Raw genomic sequence first — 23,080 nt, 5'->3', positions numbered from 1 at the left:
TGATTTAAGTAAAAGTACATTGCTCCAAAAACACTGCACACATCTAATGAAGCTGAGATTTGAAAAGCATATTTTCTTTTACCAGAGGGCATCCTAGTGTTGGTATAATTAAGTCAGACCATCAAACTTACTTTATTCATAAAAGTAAAAAAATCCTTAAAGGACACAAAAAAAAAAGGTTTATACATACCTGGGTCTTCCTCCAGCCCCATGCGCATGGCTCTCTCCCAGGCCGCCATCCTCCGCTGCCTGCAACTCTGGTAATGGTACTTGTGGGAGAGTAGGTAGGCACTCGGGGACGGCTGCGGATTACTGGCAGATAAAAAGTTACATCCAGTGGAACTATGTGCTCAGGACAGCAGGTATAAGATATACAAAACTTGAAAAGACAGGAAATGTCCGGCACTATGGTTCATGATTTATTCATGCAGCAAAACAAAGGAGACGTGCTGTGACAGTAACAACATCAAGTGCGGTAACATGTGAGATGCTTAACATCACAAGGCATGAACGTCACTAAACCGTCTATGCTGTACCTGGATGTGTTGGAGGTGGCTAGTGTGGGCGCCAGAGGGTGCACGGTCCCTACGACCGTTTCGCAAGGCGGTTGCCGAGCTTCTTCTGAGGTGTGCACTAAGTGTGTGGAACAAAGGCGGAACTAGATATACGTCTGTGCAGGGCGTACTTCCGTGCCGCTAAAAGGATCCGCCCTCTCCCATTTGATTGGTCCAATGCTCCAGCTCCAATAGAGATGGAGCTGAGGTGCAGCCAGCTGTCAAGGGCTGGCCGCGCGCGCACGTCAGAGTGACGCCGCGGGCAGCGGCCAATAGCCGATCAGCTTGGCACTAGGGCCTTACACTAGGGCCTGGTAACAAGATCGGTTGCTACGGCGAATCAAGCCAACCTGCCCATATAAACAAAAAGGCAGGGTAAGCGTGGCGAACCGCAGCAGGACCATATCGAGTGTGGGACAACAGATGGCCAAACCAGCGGCCGCAACCGAGAACGAATGGGCAGCTTTAATGGCCATGGAGAGTGGGAGTAATTCTCACACTCTGAGGCTTATTAGCTTAATCTGTTGAATAATGCAGCGGTGTGGCGAAAAGTGAGCATGGAGCAAAAACTGGGGAGGGGACAGATAGGGATGGGGGTGAGGTGTACCAAAAGGGTGGTAGAGGGCAAGGTGGGTGAAAAGAGGATGCCAGTGAAGGAAGAAAAAGGGGGAGAAAAGAGGAGGTGCTTGGTACACTAGAAAGTTAGTAAGAGAGAGGGGTAGGATAACAAGTCCCAGACAGACATGGTGCCGATATCGGAGGGGGCAGATTACATCATGGCGTCATGACATTTTGTTACAATGTTCAAGGTGTATGTTTGTACATTAATCAGATAGCAAGAATCCATGAACTCTGGTAATGGGTCCTGTTAGTTCTACCAGTCTGCGCAAGAGAAGTGCGCCCTCTACGTATCTCTCCGGCAGCCGCTGGAGAGATGCGTAGAGAGCGCACTTCCTCTTGCACAGAATGGCCGTGACTGGCAGAACTAACCGAACCCGATACTGGAGCTGCAGGCAGCGGAGGATGGTGGCATGGGAGCGATCCGTGCGCATGGGGCTGGAGGAAGCCCCAGGTATGTATAAAACTTTTTTTTTTTTTTTTTTGGTACACTTTAAACAGCCACAGGTAAATTTATTTTATTTTTTGATGAATTTTTATTATTTATATAGTGCCGACATCTTCTGCAGCGCTGTATAGAGTATATTGTCTTGTCAATTAACTGGCCCTCTAATCCCTACTATAGTCCTATGTCTATGCATGTATCGTGTAGTGTATATATCATAGTCTAGGGCCAATTATTATTAGGCTAATTTAGTCAGACTGATTTCCTCTGTAATAGAGATGAGACTTGCCTCTTAGTACCCAATCCAAGTACTTGCTGCCATGTCTTCCAATATGCCTGTAACATTCCACCCACTTCTTGTAATAGATTCTGTTGTTTTATATCTCACCTCTCTTGTATGGTTATCCCACCTGTAGGAGTTCCTTACTTACAGGTACAGGAGAATTACCAGGAGCAGTACATGCCACCTGTACTCCCCTATGTGCAAGATCCAACAAGAAATAACCAACAAGACAAACAGTTTGTGCAGGTTCTATGTATGTGCGCATTACCTCAGTCACCGCCGTTATAGCTGCATTTTACTAGCGCCCTGGCCCCATGTTTTCTACTGTAAGGTCTGGAGACTGGTATTGTAGTCTAGCATTTATTGTTCTTCCTACTTTGGGTATCACTTGGTCACACCAGTGGCTGCATCCAGAGAGAATAGGAGGAGAGGAGGAATAGGTTTATTTGAAATTGCATTTAGCTCATGAAAAATATATTTTGTCCACCATTTTGCTTCTTACACTATTTATATGCACTCTTCCTAATTGCTGACAGTAAGTTTGCCTTAAAGGGAAGGTCCAAGCAAAATAAAAAAATGACTTTCACTTACCTGGGGCTTCTACCAGCTCCATGCAGCCATCCCGTGCCCTCGTAGTCACTTACTGCTGCTCCAGTCCCCCGCTGGCAGCATGCCGACCTCGGAGGTCGGCGGGACACATTGCGTACATTTTTACGCATTCCCGCTAGTGCAGAAACATTAACACATACATTTTTACGCGTTAGTGGTTTAATGCGTAAAAATGTATGCATTGAAGCAGTAATGCATAAAAATGTATGTTAATGTTCCTGCACTAGCGGGAATGCGTAAAAATGTACGCAATGCGGCCCACTGACCTCCGAGGTCGGCAAGCTGCCAGCGGGGGACTGGAGCAGCAGTGACTGACTACGAGGGCACGGGATGGCTGCATGGGGCTGGTAGAAGCCCCAGGTAAGTGAAACTCATTTTTTTATTTTGCTTGGACCTTCCCTGTAAAAGGAAATCTGTAGGGAAAAAGATGTGCCCGATTTGGGTAGTTGCCTCAATAGAGGGAAGCCTCTGCATAATCCAGAGGCTTATCTTGTTCTTCTCCACCAGGCTGTACTAGGGCTGTTCCCTTTACAAAACTGCTTGTTGACCCTTGTCGATGGTTCTCACATGCGCAGGAGCGCAGACCCGCTCGGCCTCCAGCAGAAAAAGCCAAGCTCAATCAGGTCCGTGCTACTGCTCAGGGGCCAGTTGGCTGCATAGTAGCGTGGATTTAATCTGCTTGGCTTTACCTGCTGAAGACTGAGCGGGTCCGTGCTACTGTGCAGGTGCAGTGTAACCATGCCTCAGGGGTCTTTGATCCTGAATAGCGCGGTGGAGGAAGACTGGGAAAGGCTCTGGAACATCCAGAGGTTTTGTCCTTCCAGGGTAAATGTCTGTTCTCTTCCCCCCCACACTCACAGGGTCACTTTAAAGAGCAATAGCTTTACATGATTACAGTAAATGCAAGGGAAGTGTATAAAGCTTACTGTCACAGTCCTGTAAACAGTGAGAACACTATAGTGGGACAAAACTAGCTATAGATAAACTGGCAGCACGTTATTGCAGCAAATTCTTAAAGCAAACCTGTTAAATTCACAGGTCATACATTTACTTACCCACTGTAGGGAAGACTCTGGAGGCTCTCCACGGCCTCCTGACCACTGATCCAGTGCCAAGACCTTCAGAAGTTCAGACAGCTTGTGCATGCGCTGCAGCAAGGAGCCGCTGCTCAGGCTTAGAGGAAAAAGCTAAGCCTGTTCTGCTCTGTGCAGCCATCCCAGTGCTGGATCAGGGAATGGGGGATTATCCAGACACTTCCCTTTACTTGGATAAGTACCTATTTGGGGCACTTTTTTCCCTCTAGGTACGCTAATGGCAGAGGTGAGAGCAATTTGTTATGAAATTGAAGGTTTTTTTGTTTTTTGTTATGGTCCGTGTAATATTTCACATGCTGGAGTTGGATGGTTCGTGTTTCATTTTACGACTTCATCCCATATACTCTTTCAGTGAACCTGTCACTAATGATGGACTCCTTAAGGTAACAGATGAGCTTTCCACCTCCTCCACTTTCAAGTCAATCCATATCATGGTGCTTTGCATTTTAAACACCAGTAGCCCAGTACACGGCATGGACTCTATATGGAGTGTTGGGTTTCTCTGTGCAGGGAGACTGCCTTTAATTTGCCTACTAGATCTGTATAATGATCTCAGTGCTTTCAGGAATCGCATTGCATCAGAACAGAAATATGAGCTTTCTATGAGCAAGCACACGCATCACTTTTGATTACTGATAATACTGTTAGAATGACATTGGTTAAAACTTGGGATCTATGGGAAAGCCGCAAGGGGGAAACCACTGCTCAACAAAAGGCTTACCTAACCAGTACCAAAAAAAGACACCTTGATTACTCAAACATGTTTTGGGGATTGTGTTTTGTTGACTGATGAGTTGTTTTGGGAGATGTAAGCTAGTGTAAAGCCAAGACCGCTTACCACAATAAAAACCTCATGTCAAACATGGTAGAGGGATGTCTCGCCACTTTGAGCCTTTTCAGAAGATGTGTAATATTGTGGCTGGAATTTAAAGTGAACCCAAGGTGAGCGTGATATGGAGGCTGCCATAATTTAGTTCAATTTAAACAATGGCAGTTGCCTGACAACCCTGCTGGCAGTAAGCATGCAGCTAATCTTGTCAGATCTGACTATATTGTCAGAAATGCCTGATCTGCATATGATCATTTATGGTCTATGGCTGAAAGTATTAGAGGCAGAGGATCAATAGGACAACCAGGAAACTGATATTGCTTAAAAGGAAGTAAAAATGGCAGCCTCCATATCACTCTCACCATGGCTTCACTTAAAATGAGCAGTTCAAAGTCTACAACCCTCCAGTGTTGCGATTACTGTATGCAAAGAAGAGTGGGCCCAATCTATATTTTAGAAATACATGAAAAAATCAATTAACCCTTCGCACTCTCACATGCAAATGTTCAAACAAATGCATTCACAGATTCACTCATCCAGGCACAACTGTTATCCCTACAGCTAAATTAAAAGCCAGGGTTTTAGTTCACAGAAGAATGCATTCTTATGCTTAGTCACCTATACTGCGCAGAAGTACCCAGGTAAACATAGGTGTCCTAACTCTGGCCCTGTAACATGCATAGTGCAGACATGCAAACACATTCATTGCATCAAACCTATCAGTGGATTAGGAGCACACATCCTAACTTCCTCTCCTGGGAAAGACAGTGCATCTTACCAATCGCACAAGGGAGCTAACGTTATGTGTCCATGTGCACCATGCGCACACACCAGCATAAGCTGTGTGCATGCTGACAAACACATACAGGGGAAGGAGGGAGTGCACTGAATTAGACCCTAGCCACAGGGGTCAGTAGTAAGAATAGAAATACATATATCCAGGCACATCGCCTCTAGTTAGGACATTAAATAAATTATTAGGGAAAGGGAGGTGCTGAATCTATATTTTAGGTTCTCCCTCCTTGTTCACTGTGCTTTCTTGTTTGTGAATTCAAAATGGGGTGTTGGGATCATACAGCAAACTAACTAAATGACTTATTTTGAAAGAAACTTCTCTGGGACTGCTGCATCAGAAAATTGAAAGGAATGTCATAGTCTGCCATTCTGTTATTAAAGGACCACTGTCGCAAAAAAATCTTGAAATTTAAAATAAATGTAAACTCATACGTACAATTATTCCTGAGTAAAATGAGCAATAGATTACTTTTCTCCTGTGTTGCTGTCACTTACAGTAGGTAGTAGAAATCTGACAGAACTGACAGGATTTGGGCTAGTCCATCTCTCCATAGGGGATTCTCAGCATGGCCTTTATTTTTTATAAAGACACTCCCCAAGAAAGTTTTATACAAAGATGCTGGCCAGCTGCCCTGCTCACAACACTTTTCAGCTGGATGGAGCAACTGTCATTTACTAAGTGGTGTGAAAATTAAAAAAACAAAACAAAACCTGAGACTCCCCCATGAGAAGATGGGCTAGTCCAAAAACTGTATATGTGTGTGTATGTATGTATGTATGTATATGTATATATATATGGGTGTATATATCTATGTATACATACATATATTTTAAATGTTATGATTTTCGTGACAGTGGTCCTTTTTAATGATGAACAACCTAGAAGGGATACATTATATACTGTTTTCATGAATGTTTTCTGCTTTTGAGGCTTCAAACAGATTTTGAGATCCTCTCCTGTGGTTAGGTGTGTACACCTCTGAAAACTAAACATTCCAAATCTGAGCATATGATGAAAATGCATTTCTTCAGATACTTCACTTTTATGCATTGCACAATTCTTGTGTGTAAAAGTGTTTTTTTTTTTTTTTTTAATCTTTGTTTAACATTTCATTGGAACAGAGGTGTATTTTAGTATTTGAGTGGAGTAGAGGTGGATTATAATATCTGAGTGGGGTAGAGGTTTTTAATTAAATCTTTACCTGAATGATGCCTTGCCTTCTCCACCCACCAGGAAGATGGTCGCGGTCAAGGATTTACAGATGGTTCATACCAGGGAAAACAGCTATTCCGATGTGACGATGAATGCGGAGTCTTTGTTGCACTTGATAAATTGGAGTTATGTGAAGAAGACGACGAGGAAATGGAAAATGATTACGCATCTCCAGTGGACAATAACCAGGCGGAAATCCCTCCTCTTGAGATTAATTCCAGGGTGTCTTTGAAAATTGGGGAAGGAATGGAGTTTGGGACAGTGATTTTCTGTGATGTCCTGCCTGGGAAGGAAAGTCTTGGATATTTTGTTGGAGTAGATATGGTATGCATTTTAATTTTACCTTTTGGTGTTTGAAATTTCATTTTTTCCTTCTTTACAATGGACATCCGTATACTGTGGAAATGTGGAGCTCTTAAATAACAATGCCACATGTGACGGCTCCCATTTCATCTTTGAACCTTGTTTGTGAGATGCCTAGTCTACTATATTGATGGGTCAGTTTTACTAAGGTGAAGGATTGCACATTGAAAGTGACCTCCCTCCATTTTCCCCATGCAGTCTGGTATTCCCTACTGTTGTGGGGCTCTGTCTGCTGAGGAATACCGTTCTGTATGATCTGTAGCTTTGGGGACTATGCTACAAGGCTTGGAGGGGAGTGGTCAAAACCTCTCTCCTTGGCATAACAATCTTGACCAAAATGATAACCTTAGTAAAAGTGTTTCATGACTTTAGACAATATACCCTTTTTTAGTGATGACCAAGAAGTTCTCTTAAAGGACTTACGAGCCCAAATAGCAAAAAAAAGATAAGTACCTTAATCAGTTTTAAATGCACGGAGGACACCGTCCGCGCCCTCCGTGCAGTTCCGCCGGGTCCCCGGAGTCTGATCGCCCCCCGTGCCGCTCCCGACCCCACGGACGGGGTCGGGCTCCCCTTCCTCTCCCAAGATGGCCGCCTGAGCCGGCCGCGGCTGCGCAGTCCGCATACGCGTTAGTGCGGCTGCGCAGCTCTAGGGCCCTCCCCCCGATCCACGCACAGTAGCGTGGATCGAGGGGGGAGGCCCTAGAGCTGCGCAGCCGCACTAACGCATATGCGGACTGCGCGGCCGGCTCCGGCGGCCATCTTGGGAGAGGAAGGGGAGCCCGACCCCGTCCGTGGGGTCTGAAAGCGGCACGGGGGCGATCAGACTGCGGGGACCCGGCGGAACTGCACGGAGGGCGCGGACGGCGTCCTCCGTGCATTTAAAACTGATTAAGGTACTTATCTTTTTTTCGCTATTTGGGCTCGTAAGTCCTTTAAATTGTACACCTCCTTTAAAGCAAATGTGAAATGAGATTAAAGTAAAAAGTCAGATACAGGTAGTCCCCGACTTACGAACGACCCGCCGATACAAATGACATGGATTCTGTGTTTCCATGGGAACAAGTCAAATTTTTTTTTTTTTTAAATTAGACTTGTAGTTTTGAGAAAATCGATTTAAAAAAAAATCAAAGAAATTGGCTTTTAAACTTGTATAAGCAGGTACAAAAAGCAGAGGTGACACAGAGGGGGACACTGGGGGCACAGAGGAGATACAGGGGACAGAGATGGCACAATGTTCCAACTTAAGAACAGATTCAGGTTAAGAACAGTCCCTATTTCGTTTGGTAACCAGGGACTATCTGTAGTTATCTATTTAAAAAGAAAGCTCTGGATCTAATAGAGCCTTCCTTTTCCTCTCACAGTACCCTCATTCCAGCACATCCCCATTAAAATCTTCTATCACGAGAGGCTTTGAAAGGCTTCGGGAGCCAGAGTGCTCCCAAAGACGAGCAGCTCCGTACCGCGCATGCGGGGAGTGCACGTCAGTGGCGTTGGAAATTGAAGATTGAGAACTATCAATCCTTGAACGTGTAGCTACTTCAGAAGTGTTGCCTTGTTCTTTGTCTTATTTTGTGGCTCTTCACAATTTGATAATGTATTACATTTTTTGCCATATGGGACGGTATTCCTCAGCGGACGGAGCCCCACAACTGTAGGCAATACCAGCCTGCATGGGGGAAACACTTTTTTTTAAAGAAGTGAAGTTACAATAAAAACATCTAGGTACAGAATGCACATGGAAAGATTGGGGTAGAGTGACCTACTGTCCCACTTTCTTTAGTAGTTAAAGGCATCCATGTGCCTCTCTTTGTTAAAGGACCACTATCGTGAAAACTGTAAAATTTAAAATACATGTAAAACAATCAAATAACGAGTACATTTCTTCCAGATTAAAATGAGCTATAAATTACTTTTCTCCTATGTTGCTGTTACTTACAGTCAGTAGTAGAAATCTAACAGAACCGGCAGGTTTTGGGCTAGCTCATCTCCTCATGACTGTTCTCAGGGTTTTCTTTATTTTCAAAATCACTTAGCGAACAACGGTTGCTCCGTCCAACTGCCCAATAAAATGTGAAGCCAGCAGAAAGGTTGGCCTGCATCTCTGTAAAAATAATTTTCAGGCAGTGTCTTTTTAAATAATAAAGGCCATGCTGAGAATCCCCCATCAAGAGATGGACTAGCCCAAAACCTGTCAGTTCTGTCAGATTTCTACTACCTACTGTAAGTGACAGCAGCATAGTGGAAAAATAAATTCTGTCTCATTTTACTCGGTAAGAAATGTACTATATATTCTAGTGTATAATCATCTGAAAAGTCAGGGGGCGTCCTATACGCCGGGTGTCATTGATGCTGGGTGATACGCCCTATCCTGTTACCACCTCTTAGATCTCGCTGCTGAGGACTGTAGTGAAGCGGCGCAGGCGCACATGTGTGAGATCAGAGAGGTAGAGGAGGAGATAAATAGGATACAAGGGTGGCCAGAAGTGGGAAAGAGGTTTGTTTTACGGGCACAGCGTCATCTATTCTTCCATACCGCTCTGATAAACAGGTAAACAAGGAGAGCTGACCAATCCACTTAGGGAGAGTTTACCAATCCAACCAGTCAGTCGCCTATATACTGAGTACCACATACAGTACAGCACCAGTATCTGTTCTTACATGGCACCAGTATATGATTTTGTTCTTTATTTTTATTTGGTGTGCATTGGAAGAGGGGTAGTCTTATACAGCGAGTATATCCCAAACTCTATATTTTATCTGGAAAAGTTGAGGGGGTCGTCTTATACGCCCAGTCGTCTTATATGCCGGAATATGGGGTACTTCTTATTTGAATGTGTTTACATGTATTTTAAATTTTACAATTTTCGCAATAGTGGTCCCTTTTAAAGCAGATGATTACTGGAAGGTAGGATCCTATTGCTTCACCTGTGTCACAGAATCTGGTGCTGTCACTGCATCTTCTGCTCACCTCTGGTGAATTGGTAAATGGGTGTACTTGGGTTCCTGAAGTAGCAAAACTATTGTATGTTAACTTACTGTTATCCCTGAAGGTCCATGTAAAATAAAGTTTCATTTGGAAGCTGTTGTTCGCTAGGGTCCATCCTCTAATGCAATGCCAGCTTCTCCTTCAGCCATAAAGAATGATATTTGTTTTCTCAAAAAGTGTAACTGAAAATATTTTTTAGGACAATCCTATAGGAAATTGGGATGGAAGATACAATGGAATACAGCTGTGTAGCTTTGCTAGCGTGGAAAGCACTCTACTTTTACACATTAATGACATCATCCCAGGTAAGATCTAGTTTTATGCTTGCCTTTTGTTTATTGCACTGCGCTGGGACCCTCCAAACAGCCTTCAACGTTAAAGTCGCAGATTGTTCATGGCAACGCTCCCCTCAGTGTACGAGCACAGCCGCGCCGCGCAGGTGCACACAATGGCCTCAATTCACTAAGCTTTAGCAAACACTTTATCAAACGTTTGATAATTTACCTCAGGAGTAAAATCTAATTTTGAATTCACTAAGGTGTTATATATTTATCTAATGTGTTATCGATAAAACATTCAATAAATCTATAACACCTTAGTGAATTCAAAATTAGACTTTACTCATGAGGTAAATTATCAAACGTTTGATAAAGTGTTTGCTAAAGCTTAGTGAATTGAGGCCATTGTGCACGGCTTTTTTTCAACATGCAATCACTAACCAAGTGGTGCCTATGCAGAGTGGCTGCCCCTGTACATGGAGGGGAGCTCACCTGCAAAGCTGAAGAGGACACCATCCAGCAGCAGAGGGGTTGAGAAAGAATTGGGTACACCTCTGGCTTCTCCCTATTGGTGAAGGCATGCAACTTTTTTTGTTTTAAGAGCCGTTTTAAACACATTTTTTGTGTCGTATTTTGCCAGGGGTGTCAAGTAAGCAATGTTTTGCAAAACCTGTTTTACCACTGTGTTAGCTGTGCGTGGCTTTTTCTTGTTCGAATACCTAAAGCCCAGTTAGGGCCCATTTCCCCTTCTGCACACTACACATGGTTTCCCCGCATCTGAGTCGGAGGGGGAAACGCTACCTGTTCGGTCAATAGGCTTCCTATCCAAATCACATGCCAGTGCAATTTGGACAGCATGCTGCAGTTTAGTGCAGCATGCATCCGAATCCCTATAGCTGTGCATGGCACGGGTATAGTGATTATGCTGCGGAAACTGACACATCACCCCAGTGGAAATGGGCCCTAATGACAAAAATGTTTTCCCAGGAAGGATGGTGTCCTGTAACAAGTGTTGAGGCATTTTCACTGCAACATCTCACCTTCCTCTATTGTTGCAGCTGCTCAGATTGCTATCAATCTTCTGCTCCCAGAATCCACCAGTGTTCCAGCTCTTCTGCCTCCTAACAGCTCACTTGGCTTCCACCTCCTCTGCTTGATCATCCTCTTTTAGCTTTTCAGCTCTTCTTCTCCTGATCATGATGCTCCCCATCATGATCTTTGTAACTTGTATACTCACTTTTCAGTTAATTTGTGAATTTCACCGATTTCTGATCTCCTAGATCACCATTTCTTTGCTGTGCAACTCCTCTGGCCAAACAAGCTCCTACTGATGCTCAATCATCATCTAAGTCGCTGCTGTCTTAAATATCAGTCTCCCCAATTTCCAGCTTAGTTCTAACATCCAGTTCTATGCATTTATGTTCCTGACTCCAAACTCCTTCATTTTTATTATCCACTCATCTCATCACTTCCTACACTGCTGCCTTTTATTGTCTCTACCAGATCTCATTTGAATGATCTGCACTCCCTTCTTCTTTTGCTGCAGCCACTCCTCCCGAGGGGCATCCTCTGCACCTTCACTTCTCAGGTCTTCTTCTAGCTAACCTTATATTGGTCCAGTCTATGCCTTGTCAGTTCCTTCAATCCTCCATGTTCTCACTCCCTTTCTTCTGCCAGTGATGAACAATTAGGTAAAACAATCCAGTCATCGAAAGATGGGTCGGCACCGCCAGCAATGAGTTTACAGCTCTTTTAATGTGAAAATCAAGGCTGCAATATTGCAGCTTTGCTTTTCACAGTATCAGATCTACAAACTAATTTCTGGAGGGGGCGACCCACCTTTCGATTTTTGGACTTGTGTACCCCTGGAGGCACTGGGGTAGAAGTCTGGGCACGCCGCCACACAGTTTAAGCATTTTACATGAGATGTTTTAGCAGTGTTATAGATTATGATCAAATTTTGTTGTTGAAAGGGTGCCCAAGCCGAAGCTCGGGTACAAAGCCCGATATTTAAGGAGAGGGAAGCCCCTGGATCCGATTGGTGGGATAGTGTACTGGTTAAGGGCTCTGCCTCTGACACAGGAGACCAAAGTTTGAATCTCGGTTCTTCCTGTTCAGTAAGCCAGCACTTATTCAGTAAGGAGACCTTGGGCAAGACTCCCTAACACTGTTACTCCCTACTGAGCATAGCCTAGTGGCTGCAGCTCTTTGAGTTTGCCAGGCACGATATACCGTAAATGTTCTGTGTCATGTTTGTTGACATTCCCTGCCGCCGAGCACGGACCCCCATAAAATTGCTGACAATAGCTAGTTGGCAATCACATCGCTGGCGCGCTTCTTTTCTGTCACTAGCACTGCACCTGCGCCAGTACGACCACACTGCACAGTAAGTCGGAGCGGCACCGTGCTACTGCGCAAGCGCGGCTGCAGCACGGCCGTGCTCCTGACTGAAAAAGGAGCACAGCCCCAATGTTGAAGGGGGTCCCGGTGAGCATCGGGGAACTAGAGGACAACAAGGGAAGCCTCATTAGGATCCAGAGGCTTCTGAACTCAAGCTTTGACTCAGGTTCTCTTTAAATTATGGTCCAATTAGTTTTGCTGGTGTAATATTAATGCACCTGTTTTTTGTATTGCAGAATCCGTAAACCAGGAAAGGAGGCCTTTGAAACTCGCTTTTACTTCAAGATGTGGAAGTGAAAAAAGTTTATCCAATCATAGCAAACCAAAGGTTACAGGTATTGGAACCTTTCTTCACTGGAATCTGTGTTTGGAATCTTTGTTTCACTGACATGGACAATTATACTTTTGTAAATATACTATTATGTATTCTGCAGTTAGATTCCTCAGTTCATTTTTCTGAAATCATTTATTACTCAGTAATCCTCCAGGAAAGTATAGCTGTTCTTTTAGGCCTTGTTCACATCAGGGCCGTTTTTGTGCACTTTTCACAGCGCATTTCCCTATGCGTTTTGCAAGGTATTGATATTCCCATGTCATTTAAATGTGCCTCGTTCACCTCTATGTGCTGCGCTGAGCTTTGTTACAAAAATGTAGTGTTGCATGCATTTCTGTGCATTGAGCTGTAAAGCGCACATCAGTGCAAGTGAATGGGTGCGCTTTTTTAGTGCATACAAGCACATAGAAGCACATGCGTTTTGTATACCTATTTGGGAAAAAAAAAATTTACATATGAAAACAAGGCTTTATTGACAACTGCTACAATAAGCAAAACATGCGTTTTTTATAGTGTGCTTTTACACGTTTTTTTTAACGCACCCAATGTGTACGAGGCCTTAGTGTTTTGGGAAAGAAAATAAAGTGGGATAGATTCATGTATGTCTGTGGATTTGACTATATGAAAAGGTACAGATCTAATAATATATGCATGCTAACTGGTTATATAGATTTGGTTTAGACATTACTTATTGGATATAAGTGTATTTGGGCTAGACCAGTGATCTGCAAGCTTGGTTCTCCAGCTGTTAAGGCACTACAAGTCCCACAATGCATTTGCCTTTATGAATCATGACGGTGGCTGTCAGACTCCCGCAATGCATTGTGGGACTTGTAGTTCCTTAACAGCTGGAGAGCCAAGTTTGAAGATCACTGTGCTAGACAACTATAATAAGGGACAGTCACACAGTCCAACACCTAGTTGCAGGGTTTAAGCTACTAGCTGGAACAGCATACACCGAGGACCGAAAGCGGCGCAAAGTGAGTGAGAAGAATATGGAGGTTGCCATATTTATTTCCTTCCCAGTTGCCTGGCAACTCCTTCTGATCTGTTTGGCTGCAGTAGTGCCTGCATAACACCATAAACAAGCATCCAGCTAATCTCGTCAGATCTGACAGTAATGTCAGAAACAGCTGATCTGTTGCATGCTTGTTCAGGGTCCATGGCTAAAGGTATTATAGACAGATGATCAGCAAGGATGCCAGGCAACTGGCATTGCTTAAAGAGAATCTGTATTGTTAAAATCGCACAAAAGTAAACATACCAGTGCGTTAGGGGACATCTCCTATTACCCTCTGACACAATTTTGCCGCTCCTCGCCGCATTAAAAGTGGTTAAAAACAGTTTTAAAAAGTTTGTTTATAAACAAACAAAATGGCCACCAAAACAGGAAGTAGGTTGATGTACAGCATGTCCACACATAGAAAATACATCCATACACAAGCAGGCTGTATAAACCCTTCCTTTTGAATCTCAAAAGATCATTTGTGTGTTTCTTTCCCCCTGCAGCTATCTTCCACTGAAGTGTCAGGCTGTTTCTTCCTGCAGAGTGCAGACAGCTCTGCCTGTATGTAATTCCTCAGTATGTGAAAGCCCAGCCAGCTCAGAGGAGGATTTATCCAGCTTGTAAAAGATAATAGAGCAGAGAGAAGCTGCACTAATCTAAATAACACACAGGCAGTGTGCAGAGAGGGGCCTGGAGGGGGGAGATGCATCACAGAACCACAACACTGAAGAACTTGGCAGCCTTCCAGACACAGGCTGACAAGTCTGACAAGAGAGAGATAAGTTGATTTATTACAGAGATGGTGATAGTAGAATGTGCTGCAGTAAGCCAGAACACATTAGAATAGCTTTTGGAACTTGTAGGATGAAAAAAAACAGGATGCAATTTTTGTTACGGAGTCTCTTTAAAAGGAAATAAATATAGCAGCCTCTATATCCCTCTTGTTACAGTTGTCCTTTAAATGCACACACCATGGTAGTTGTAGTATGGAATGCATGTGTATAGGCATCAGGTGGCAACGCTAATTATGCATCTGGCATAATAACATACGTTTGTTCATGCTTAGGCCCAGACAGAAAGGATAATTAGAGGGTTTTTCTAGTATAATAATGGATAATTCCTGCTTTCAAGATCTTTCAGTGAGTAACGGGGTTAATCATTGTTTAGCGTGGCTATTTCTGGTTGTGCAAGCCGTAATGTTATGCACATCTTTAACAGAATGAAGGTTAATCTTTACTAAGTTAATGTGTCTTTACCCTACACACTCCATAAAGCAGATACTGTTACGGCGTTTAACAAAATATGCTCTATAGGTAGCTGACGTTCTACATAGACCTGGTTGGACTTGTCATGTTAAAGACTTTGTACAACACTTCTCTACACCCAGTGATGGAGAAATGAATATGAAACTCAGGAGTCAGTCAGTCCATTTCCTGGAGTCAATCAAAGATCTTGAGGAGACTGCTTCAGAAATAACACTCAATTATCAGATGCCAGCTATGATGTTTCAGGGCTCTTCTCCACTTAGAACCTCAATCCCGCTGCAGTGCGATGGTGTGTCTTACCAATTTCCACCACCGTGATTCTGCCAGACCGGGCTGCGATCCGCCGTGTTTGCGGCATAATTGTGGTTCACTTTGCTCCATGGATATTGCTGAATCGCGGGGAAAATTTCACAGCGGTGCGATTCCTTTGTGATTTTCCTGTGCTCCTATACAAAGTATAAATGAACAGAAAACGCAGCAAGGTGACACTAGTGATCAGGAGAAAATCGCACTGCAAACGGATCGCGCTCATGGAAATGGTCACGGTTTCCATTATTCTTTACTGTACTTAGCGTTTTGCGATCCACTAGCAATCAGGCCTGAACACAAAACACTGGTAGTGGGGAAAAAAGCCCTCAAGCAAAATTACAAACACATTACATTCTAATTGACTAAAGGCGGCCATACACTGGTTGATGTAGCCATCAGATAGATAGATCCCTCTCAGATCATTATCTGATCAGAGAGGGATCTATGAATCAATCGCTCCACACACTGTACACAGATGTCCAATAGATTTCAGCACAACATTGACTGAAAACCTGTGTGCACTGCCTGCTGGGTCCACAGGTCTCCCAGTGCCCCTTTCCTTGTCTTCTCTCCACCGCTGGGGCGTCTCCCTATCTCATCACTCTGGGGAGCTGTGTGTACCGAGACAAAACATTAGAGGCCCAATACTACAGTAGGGGCTCTGTGGCATGTACCTTAAGTGACCACTAGAGGCCTCTAGTATTTGTTTAGTGATTTACACACAACTCCCTGAGAGTGAAGAGACAGGGAGAAGCCCCAGTGGTGGAGAGAAGACTCTGGAGGAAGCGCCAGCTTTTCTACACAGATGACATTACTTGGGGACAAAAGTAAGCCTCCCCCGAACTAAAAAAAAACAAACAAAACTAAACTGAATGCTTGAAGCGAATCTTGAATGAAGTGATACATGGAAAAAAATAAATAAACGTGCCTAAGGAGGGGGAAGGCTCTTGGTCCTATAGTGCCCTCCCGTTCCTCTCAACATCTGCTCGTTCCCCCGCAGTCTTCTCCATTCAAATCTCCAGCCGCGGGTGGCTTTAGAAGTCTTTGGGAGCACCTGGGATCCCAAAGATGGACAGCTCTGTACTGTGCACACACAAGTGCACGGGAGAGGGCACTAGCGCGTGTGCAGTATGAATCGGCCCCTCTTTGGGAGCCCTAGTGGTCCCGAAGACTTCCGAAGTGGCCTTAGATTGCTAACCGGGGAGCCTTTGGGAGACCAGAAAAGTTCTGTAGGACCCAGAGGCTTCCCTCTTCTTCTGAAGCCAAATTCATTTTCTATTTTTAATGTCCACATATGTTAAGCATTAACACCAGAGCTGATTTGCCACAACAGCACGGCAAAACAAGTTTTTTTCACTCCAAAATCCTGGGGCAAAATTCCATGACTTTCCAGGTCGTGAATTTTGCTGCCCGGGGGAGACAGAGCTTTGCGCTGTAGCTCTGCCTCCTCTGCAGTCAGTCTCCACCGATCACTGCCTCTCCCCGCCCCTCTCGGTCTGCTTTTCACTGAGAGGGACGGGGAGAGGTAGCGATCTGCGGAGCAAATGAGGGGAGAATTTTGCCCCGGGGATTTTTCGGGCTTTGGTGTTAATGTTTAACATATGAGGACATTAAAAATAGAAAATTAATTTGAATTCAGACTCTCTTTAAATCGGTGGATGTTTCAGAGGCTTTCCTAATCTTCCTCTACCCTGATCTCTTTTAGCCCAGACATTCTTCTTCTTTCTCGTGGCTGCTCTCCCCTCCATGTATGAGTGTGGCAGCACTACGCATGGGCCAGTAGAGTTTCTGCCTGCACAGTGGCATTAAGTTGCTTGTGCAAGGAGAATAAAGCTGTGTACTAGCAGCTCTGTGCTACTGCGTAGGTGCAGGCCTTACTTTAGGCCGGGTCCACTCTATAAGCGCTTTTATGAGCGTTTGCGTTTAAGTAGCGCTTGCTAAAGAATTGCTCCCATTCACTTTCATGAAAATCGCAGTAAAATTTACGGAATTTTTATGAAAGTGCCTAGAAGCGATTTTTTTTTTTTTTTTTTTTTTTTTTTTTTTTTTTTTACACAAGTGCTAATCAAACGCAAGCGCTCACAAAAGCGCTTATAATGTGGACTCGACCTAATGCCTGTGCAGTGTCTGCGTGTCCGCACTCTGAGGGAAGCGTGGCGTGCTCTTGATTCACTTCATTATGAGCGAGGAAATAAAATACACCAATGTTTTAGCCCTTCAGACTTTGTTTCCTGATGTATTCCTTTATCTTTTCTGCAGCGGGATCTACCTCTGAAACAGGAAGCAGGAACCGTTCAGAATTTTTTTATACTTTAAATGGCAGCTCAGTTGAAACTCCACACCAACCTAAAAGCAAATCAAACTGGTATATGGAAGAAGGTAAGTTGAAAAACTAGTACTTCTTTTCTTCACTGGAAAAACCGAATCCTTTATAGGCAAGCAGTGACTAAAGAAGCCCTTTATTTATGGGTGCAGCATATTCACACCTTATGCCTGTCTACATATTTTATTGATAACTATAAAGTCTTTTTTGTTTTTGTGATGTCATACATTGACCTTAGGGCTTGTGCACACGGACAGTTCTACCTTAAAAGACGGACTCTGCGCTTGTTGTTTAACACTGTCCAAAGTCGACTAATGGTTTCCTTCACGCTTGTTAAGATGTCCACCTGAACCAGCTGCTTGTTGTGAAGTAGAACCCGAAGTCTGGCCTCTTCAGGTTCTGGACGGCCAATAGGTGAAGTGGCTGGCCTGTTGCAGCCAATGTGCATAACAAGTCACATTCAAGGTTCAGCGCTTTCGAAACAAGTCACAAGGAAAGCTGTAATCCGTGATTCTACTCCCTGCCCCTTGCTGCCTCCTTTCACCTCTGCATGCAGGGAAAAAAACAAAACAAAAAAGACCCCAAATTGTAAACCAGAAATTCTGGGCAAAAAAATGCTATGACAAGTTCTAAAACTAGAGATGAGCAGAGTTTTACCAGAAAGTCAAAATGGCTAAGTTGCATAAAATTAGGGCTGCTTTATTACAGACCCCCCAAAAAAATAAAAAATCTCTAGACTTGTTCATTGAATTAAAGCATTAACAAAAACCCATATTGCTACTTTGTGTTGCTGGGATGTCAGATAGTGATGGATGAACATGTTCTATTGATATTATTATTAGAGAACAGAGGCAACAGCAGGATAAATAAATAAAAGCCTTAAAATTTGCTGGGAGGCAGTGGTGGACTTACCCTTCTGGAAAGTACCAATAATAAATGTATTTGTTTAATTCAGACAGTTTATTGAGTCTGCTTTATAGTCCACCACTGCCTCCCAGCACATTTTAAGGCTTTTATTACTTTTTATCCTGCTGGCGCCTCTGTTCTCTAACAAGAATACTGTGTGCACCCCTGGTGGAGGGGTGACCTACCTTTACTTTTCTGATCTACAGAGAGCAACATCTTAATCCTGAGTGAGGACAGGTCTAATCTCCTCACCTGCATCTACAGTGGTTCCCTAAGAGGTAACCCATGTTTGTGAGTATATTAATCTCACACTTTCATTATCCACAGTTTCCAATACATACTACACTATATGGGCTCTCAGTGTTTCTTACTTACAGAGAGTGCAGAATTATTAGGCAAGTTGTATTTTTGAGGAATAATTTTATTATTGAACAACAACCATGTTCTCAATGAACCCAAAAAACTCATTAATATCAAAGCTGAATTTTTTTGAAAGTGGTTTTAAGTTTGTTTTTAGTTTTAGCTATTTTAGGGGGATATCTGTGTGTGCAGGTGACTATCACTGTGCATAATTATTAGGCAACTTAACAAAAAACAAATCTATACCCATTTCAATTATCTATTTTTACCAGTGAAACCAATATAACATCTCAACATTCACAAATATACATTTCTGACATTCAAAAACAAAACAAAACAAAAACAAATCAGTGACCAATATAGCCACCCTTCTTTGCAAGGACACTCAAAAGCCTGCCATCCATGGATTCTGTCAGTGTTTTGATTTATTCACCATCAAAAATGCGTGCAGCAGCAACCACAGCCTCCCAGACACTGTTCAGAGAGGTGTACTGTTTTCCCTCCTTGTAAATCTTACATTTTATGATGGACCACAGGTTCTCAATGGAGTTCAGATCTGGTGAACAAGGAGGCCATGCCATTAGTTTTTCTTTTATACCCTTTCTTGCCAGCCACGCTGTGGAGTACTTGGATGCGTGTGATGGAGCATTGTCCTGCATGAAAATCATGTTTTTCTTGAAGGATGCAGACTTCTTCCTGTACCACTGCTTAAAGAAGGTGTCTTCCAGAAACTGGCAGTAGGACTGGGAATTGAGCTTGGCTCCATCCTCAACCCGAAAAGGCCCCACAAGCTCATCTTTGATACCACCAGCCCAAACCAGTACTCCACCTTCACCTTGCTGGAGTCTGAGTTGGAGCTCTGCCCTTTACCAATCCAGCCACGGGCCCATCCATCTGGCCCATCAAGACTCACTCTCATTTCATCAGTCCATAAAACCTTAGAAAAATCAGTCTTGAGATATATCTTGGCCCAGTCTTGACGTTTCAGCTTGTGTGTCTTGTTCAGTGGTGGTCGCCTTTCAGCCTTTCTTACCTTAGCCATGTCTCTGAGTATTGCACACCTTGTGCTTTTGGGTACTCCAGTGATGTTGCAGCTCTGAAATATGGCCAAACTGGTGGCAAGTGGCATCTTGGCAGCTGCACGCTTGACTTTTCTCAGTTCATGGGCAGTTATTTTGCGCCTTGGTTTTTCCACACGCTTCTTGTTGACTATTTTGAATGAAACGCTTGATTGTTCGATGATCACGCTTCAGAAGCTTTGCAATTTTAAGAGTGCTGCATCCCTCTGCAAGAGATCTCACTATTTTTGACTTTTCTGAGCCTGTCAAGTCCTTCTTTTGACCCATTTTGCCAAAGGAAAGGAAGTTGCCTAATAATTATGCACACCTGATCTAGGGTGTTGATGTCATTAGACCACACCCTTTCTCATTACAGAGATGCACATCACCTAATATGCTTAATTGGTAGTAGGCTTTCGAGCCTATACAGCTTGGAGTAAGACAACATGCATAAAGAGGATGATGTGGTCAAAATACTCATTTGCCTAATAATTCTGCACTCCCTGTATGTTCTGTGGATAGGTTGTAGCAAATGCCGGTAATTGGCATTTAACATGAACTTTGCACGAAGGTAGCATTCGCCCTATTATTATTTTTTTTTTTTTTAAGGAAACCTGAGATTAAAGGGAAGGTTCAGGGAGGGTGGCTAAAATATAAAAATCAATTTCCACTTACCTGGGGCTTCCTCCAGCCCGTGGCAGGCAGGAGGTGCCCTCGCCGCCGCTCCGCAGGCTCCCGGTGGCAGACCTGGCCAGGCCGGCTGCCAGGTTGGGCTCTTCTGCGCTCCAAGGCCCGGCACTTCTGCGTCCCACGCCGGCGCGCTGACGTCATTGGACGTCCGCCGGGCTGTACTGCGCAGGCGCAGTAGTTCTTGGAGCGCAGAAGAGCCCGACCTGGCAGCCGGCCTGGCCAGGTCGGGTCGGCCACCGGGAGCCTGCGGAGCGGCGGCGAGGGCACCTCCTGCCTGCCACGGGCTGGAGGAAGCCCCAGGTAAGTGGAAATTGATTTTTATTTTTTAACCACCCTCCCTAAACCTTCCCTTTAAATAAAAAGAAGAATTCATACATAGCTGGGGCTTCCTTCAGCTCCCTTCCATGTGATCGATCTATTGCTGCCGTCCTCAGCCTCCTGGATCCTCCGCTATGGCTCCCGGTAACTTTGGAAGTTGGGGCTTACTGCGCATGCGCGGCTCAGCTGTACAAATGACACGCTGCGCTCCTGTGACCAACCGAGTGTTCATAACTTCTCCCTATCACAGCAGAGGCGGCCACTTCCTCCCTGGGTCGACAAAGCTTGACAAAGAAAAGAAGATTAGATATATTACAGAGACAGTGCAACTAGAAAAGGCTGCAGTAATCCAGAGCACATTAGAACAGGTATAGGGACTTATAGGATAGAACAAATAAGGCTGAACATTTTGTTACAGAGTCTCTTTAAACTCCTATTTGTGTTTTCTGTTTTTGGTTTGGAACAAACGCCAGGTTTGCATACAGTAGAGAGGATTCTCATCTTAAGTTGTGGCTAGTTTCCTATTTTAGTGGCACAGTTTTAGTTACCTGTTCTACATGTATTGTAAATAGTGTAAATAGCCTGTACAACACTAATGAAGTACTGGTGTTGGTGAAATACAAAGACTGCTACAGACTATATTTTCTATCTCCTTTTTTTCATAGCTCGAGAAAGACTGTCACGAGGAGGAAGTTCCAGCATGCAAGAGAGCAGCCGCTGTGAAGGTACACTGGTTTTCATGAACCTATCACACTTCAATGTAGGAATCTGAATGATCCCCAGAGGTGGTAGCGCATGTGTACATGTTTGAATATCAGAGTAACTATTCAGTTTAGTTTATTGCAGTATGTGGTCATATATGCAGTTGGTTAATCTGCGGAGTGGGCAATACTGTAGTTGTAAACAAAAAAAAATAGCTTCTGCTACTGTTGATGTCCTGTTGCTCCCATATTAGTTGCTCAAGCTAAAATATTAACATGATTTTACTGTCTGTGAAATTTGCAGGTTTTTGCTGTCAAAAGTTGTGAACAATGATTTTGTTGCTCATATAGGCACCTTTAGAAAGTTACAGCTGTTGGACTGCAATTTCAGATATAGAGTAGCTATTCCTTCTAATGTGTACCCAACCAAGTCTTCAGTCACCAATACATGTATGGCCTGGACAGTATGACTTTTAGCTCTAACATAATTTTACCACCACTTTCTGGTGAAAGGTGAAAAACTTTTTGCACAGATTTCAAGGACTTCAACTGTCTCTTTTAAGGCTGCTTTTCCAAAGGCAGTTGAACTGTGTGCCCAGCAGCGAACAGTTACCAGGCAGCAGCAAACAGTTACCAGGCAGCAGCAAACAGTTACCAGGCAGCAGCAAACAGTTACCAGGCAGCAGCAAACAGTTACCAGGCAGCAGCAAACAGTTACCAGGCAGCAGCAAACAGTTGTGAAAGTTGAAGCATTTCACTGCCTATCAACTGCCTGTGGAAAAGAGGCCTAAATGATATCAGAATTGAAGGAAAGAGGCGGTACACCACTGGCTGCAAACAGATGCTTGTAACATGCAGTGTCTGTTACACAATGCAAGCATATGTTTGCAGCCAGTGTGGTACCGCCTCTTTCTTTCAATTTTGGTTGTTCCGGGACCATCGGAGCAATTCGGTTGAGGCCTGGCACCGGCATATCCCCAATACTGTGTGGTTCTGGGGTCTGTTAGCGTGGAGTTTTGTATATCTATATGTTACGTCCAGAACCCGAAGTTTGGCCACTTCTAGTTCTGGCCGGCCACTTCGGGTTCTGGCCGGCCAATGTGCGAAGTGGCCGCTGCGCTGCGGCCAATGTGAGAAATGGATTGATTCCTGTGACATTAAGGTATCTTCTGGCCGCAGCGCAACGGCCAAACGTATAACAACTTAGTTAATTTAATGCAATTAAGCCGGCGGCAATGTAACAATTCAAGTCGCCGGCTTTTTCTCTGCCTCTCTCCTCCCCCCGCCTCTCGCTCTCCTATGGGCAGCCGGCGGGGACACGCGTGTCCCCTCCAGAGTCG

At 44.1% G+C, this 23,080-nt stretch overlaps 1 protein-coding gene across 3 annotated transcripts in view; it reads left to right on the top strand.

The window, feature by feature from the left end:
* Positions 1-23,080, top strand: part of CYLD (CYLD lysine 63 deubiquitinase) — a 101,408-nt gene that overhangs the window by 36,105 nt on the left and 42,223 nt on the right. For all 3 annotated transcript variants that reach the window (XM_068260754.1, XM_068260752.1, XM_068260753.1), the window contains 5 exons: positions 6,462-6,764; positions 9,992-10,097; positions 12,707-12,805; positions 17,644-17,763; positions 21,705-21,764. In XM_068260754.1, coding sequence (XP_068116855.1) covers positions 6,462-6,764; positions 9,992-10,097; positions 12,707-12,805; positions 17,644-17,763; positions 21,705-21,764 — 688 coding nt within the window. The remainder of the gene's footprint in view (positions 1-6,461; positions 6,765-9,991; positions 10,098-12,706; positions 12,806-17,643; positions 17,764-21,704; positions 21,765-23,080) is intronic.

The sequence above is a fragment of the Hyperolius riggenbachi genome, chromosome 11, assembly GCF_040937935.1.
Source record: "Hyperolius riggenbachi isolate aHypRig1 chromosome 11, aHypRig1.pri, whole genome shotgun sequence".
Lineage (NCBI taxonomy): Eukaryota > Metazoa > Chordata > Amphibia > Anura > Hyperoliidae > Hyperolius > Hyperolius riggenbachi.
The sequence above is the reverse complement of the archived record's forward strand: the minus strand, read 5'-3'. Positions and strand labels throughout refer to the sequence as shown.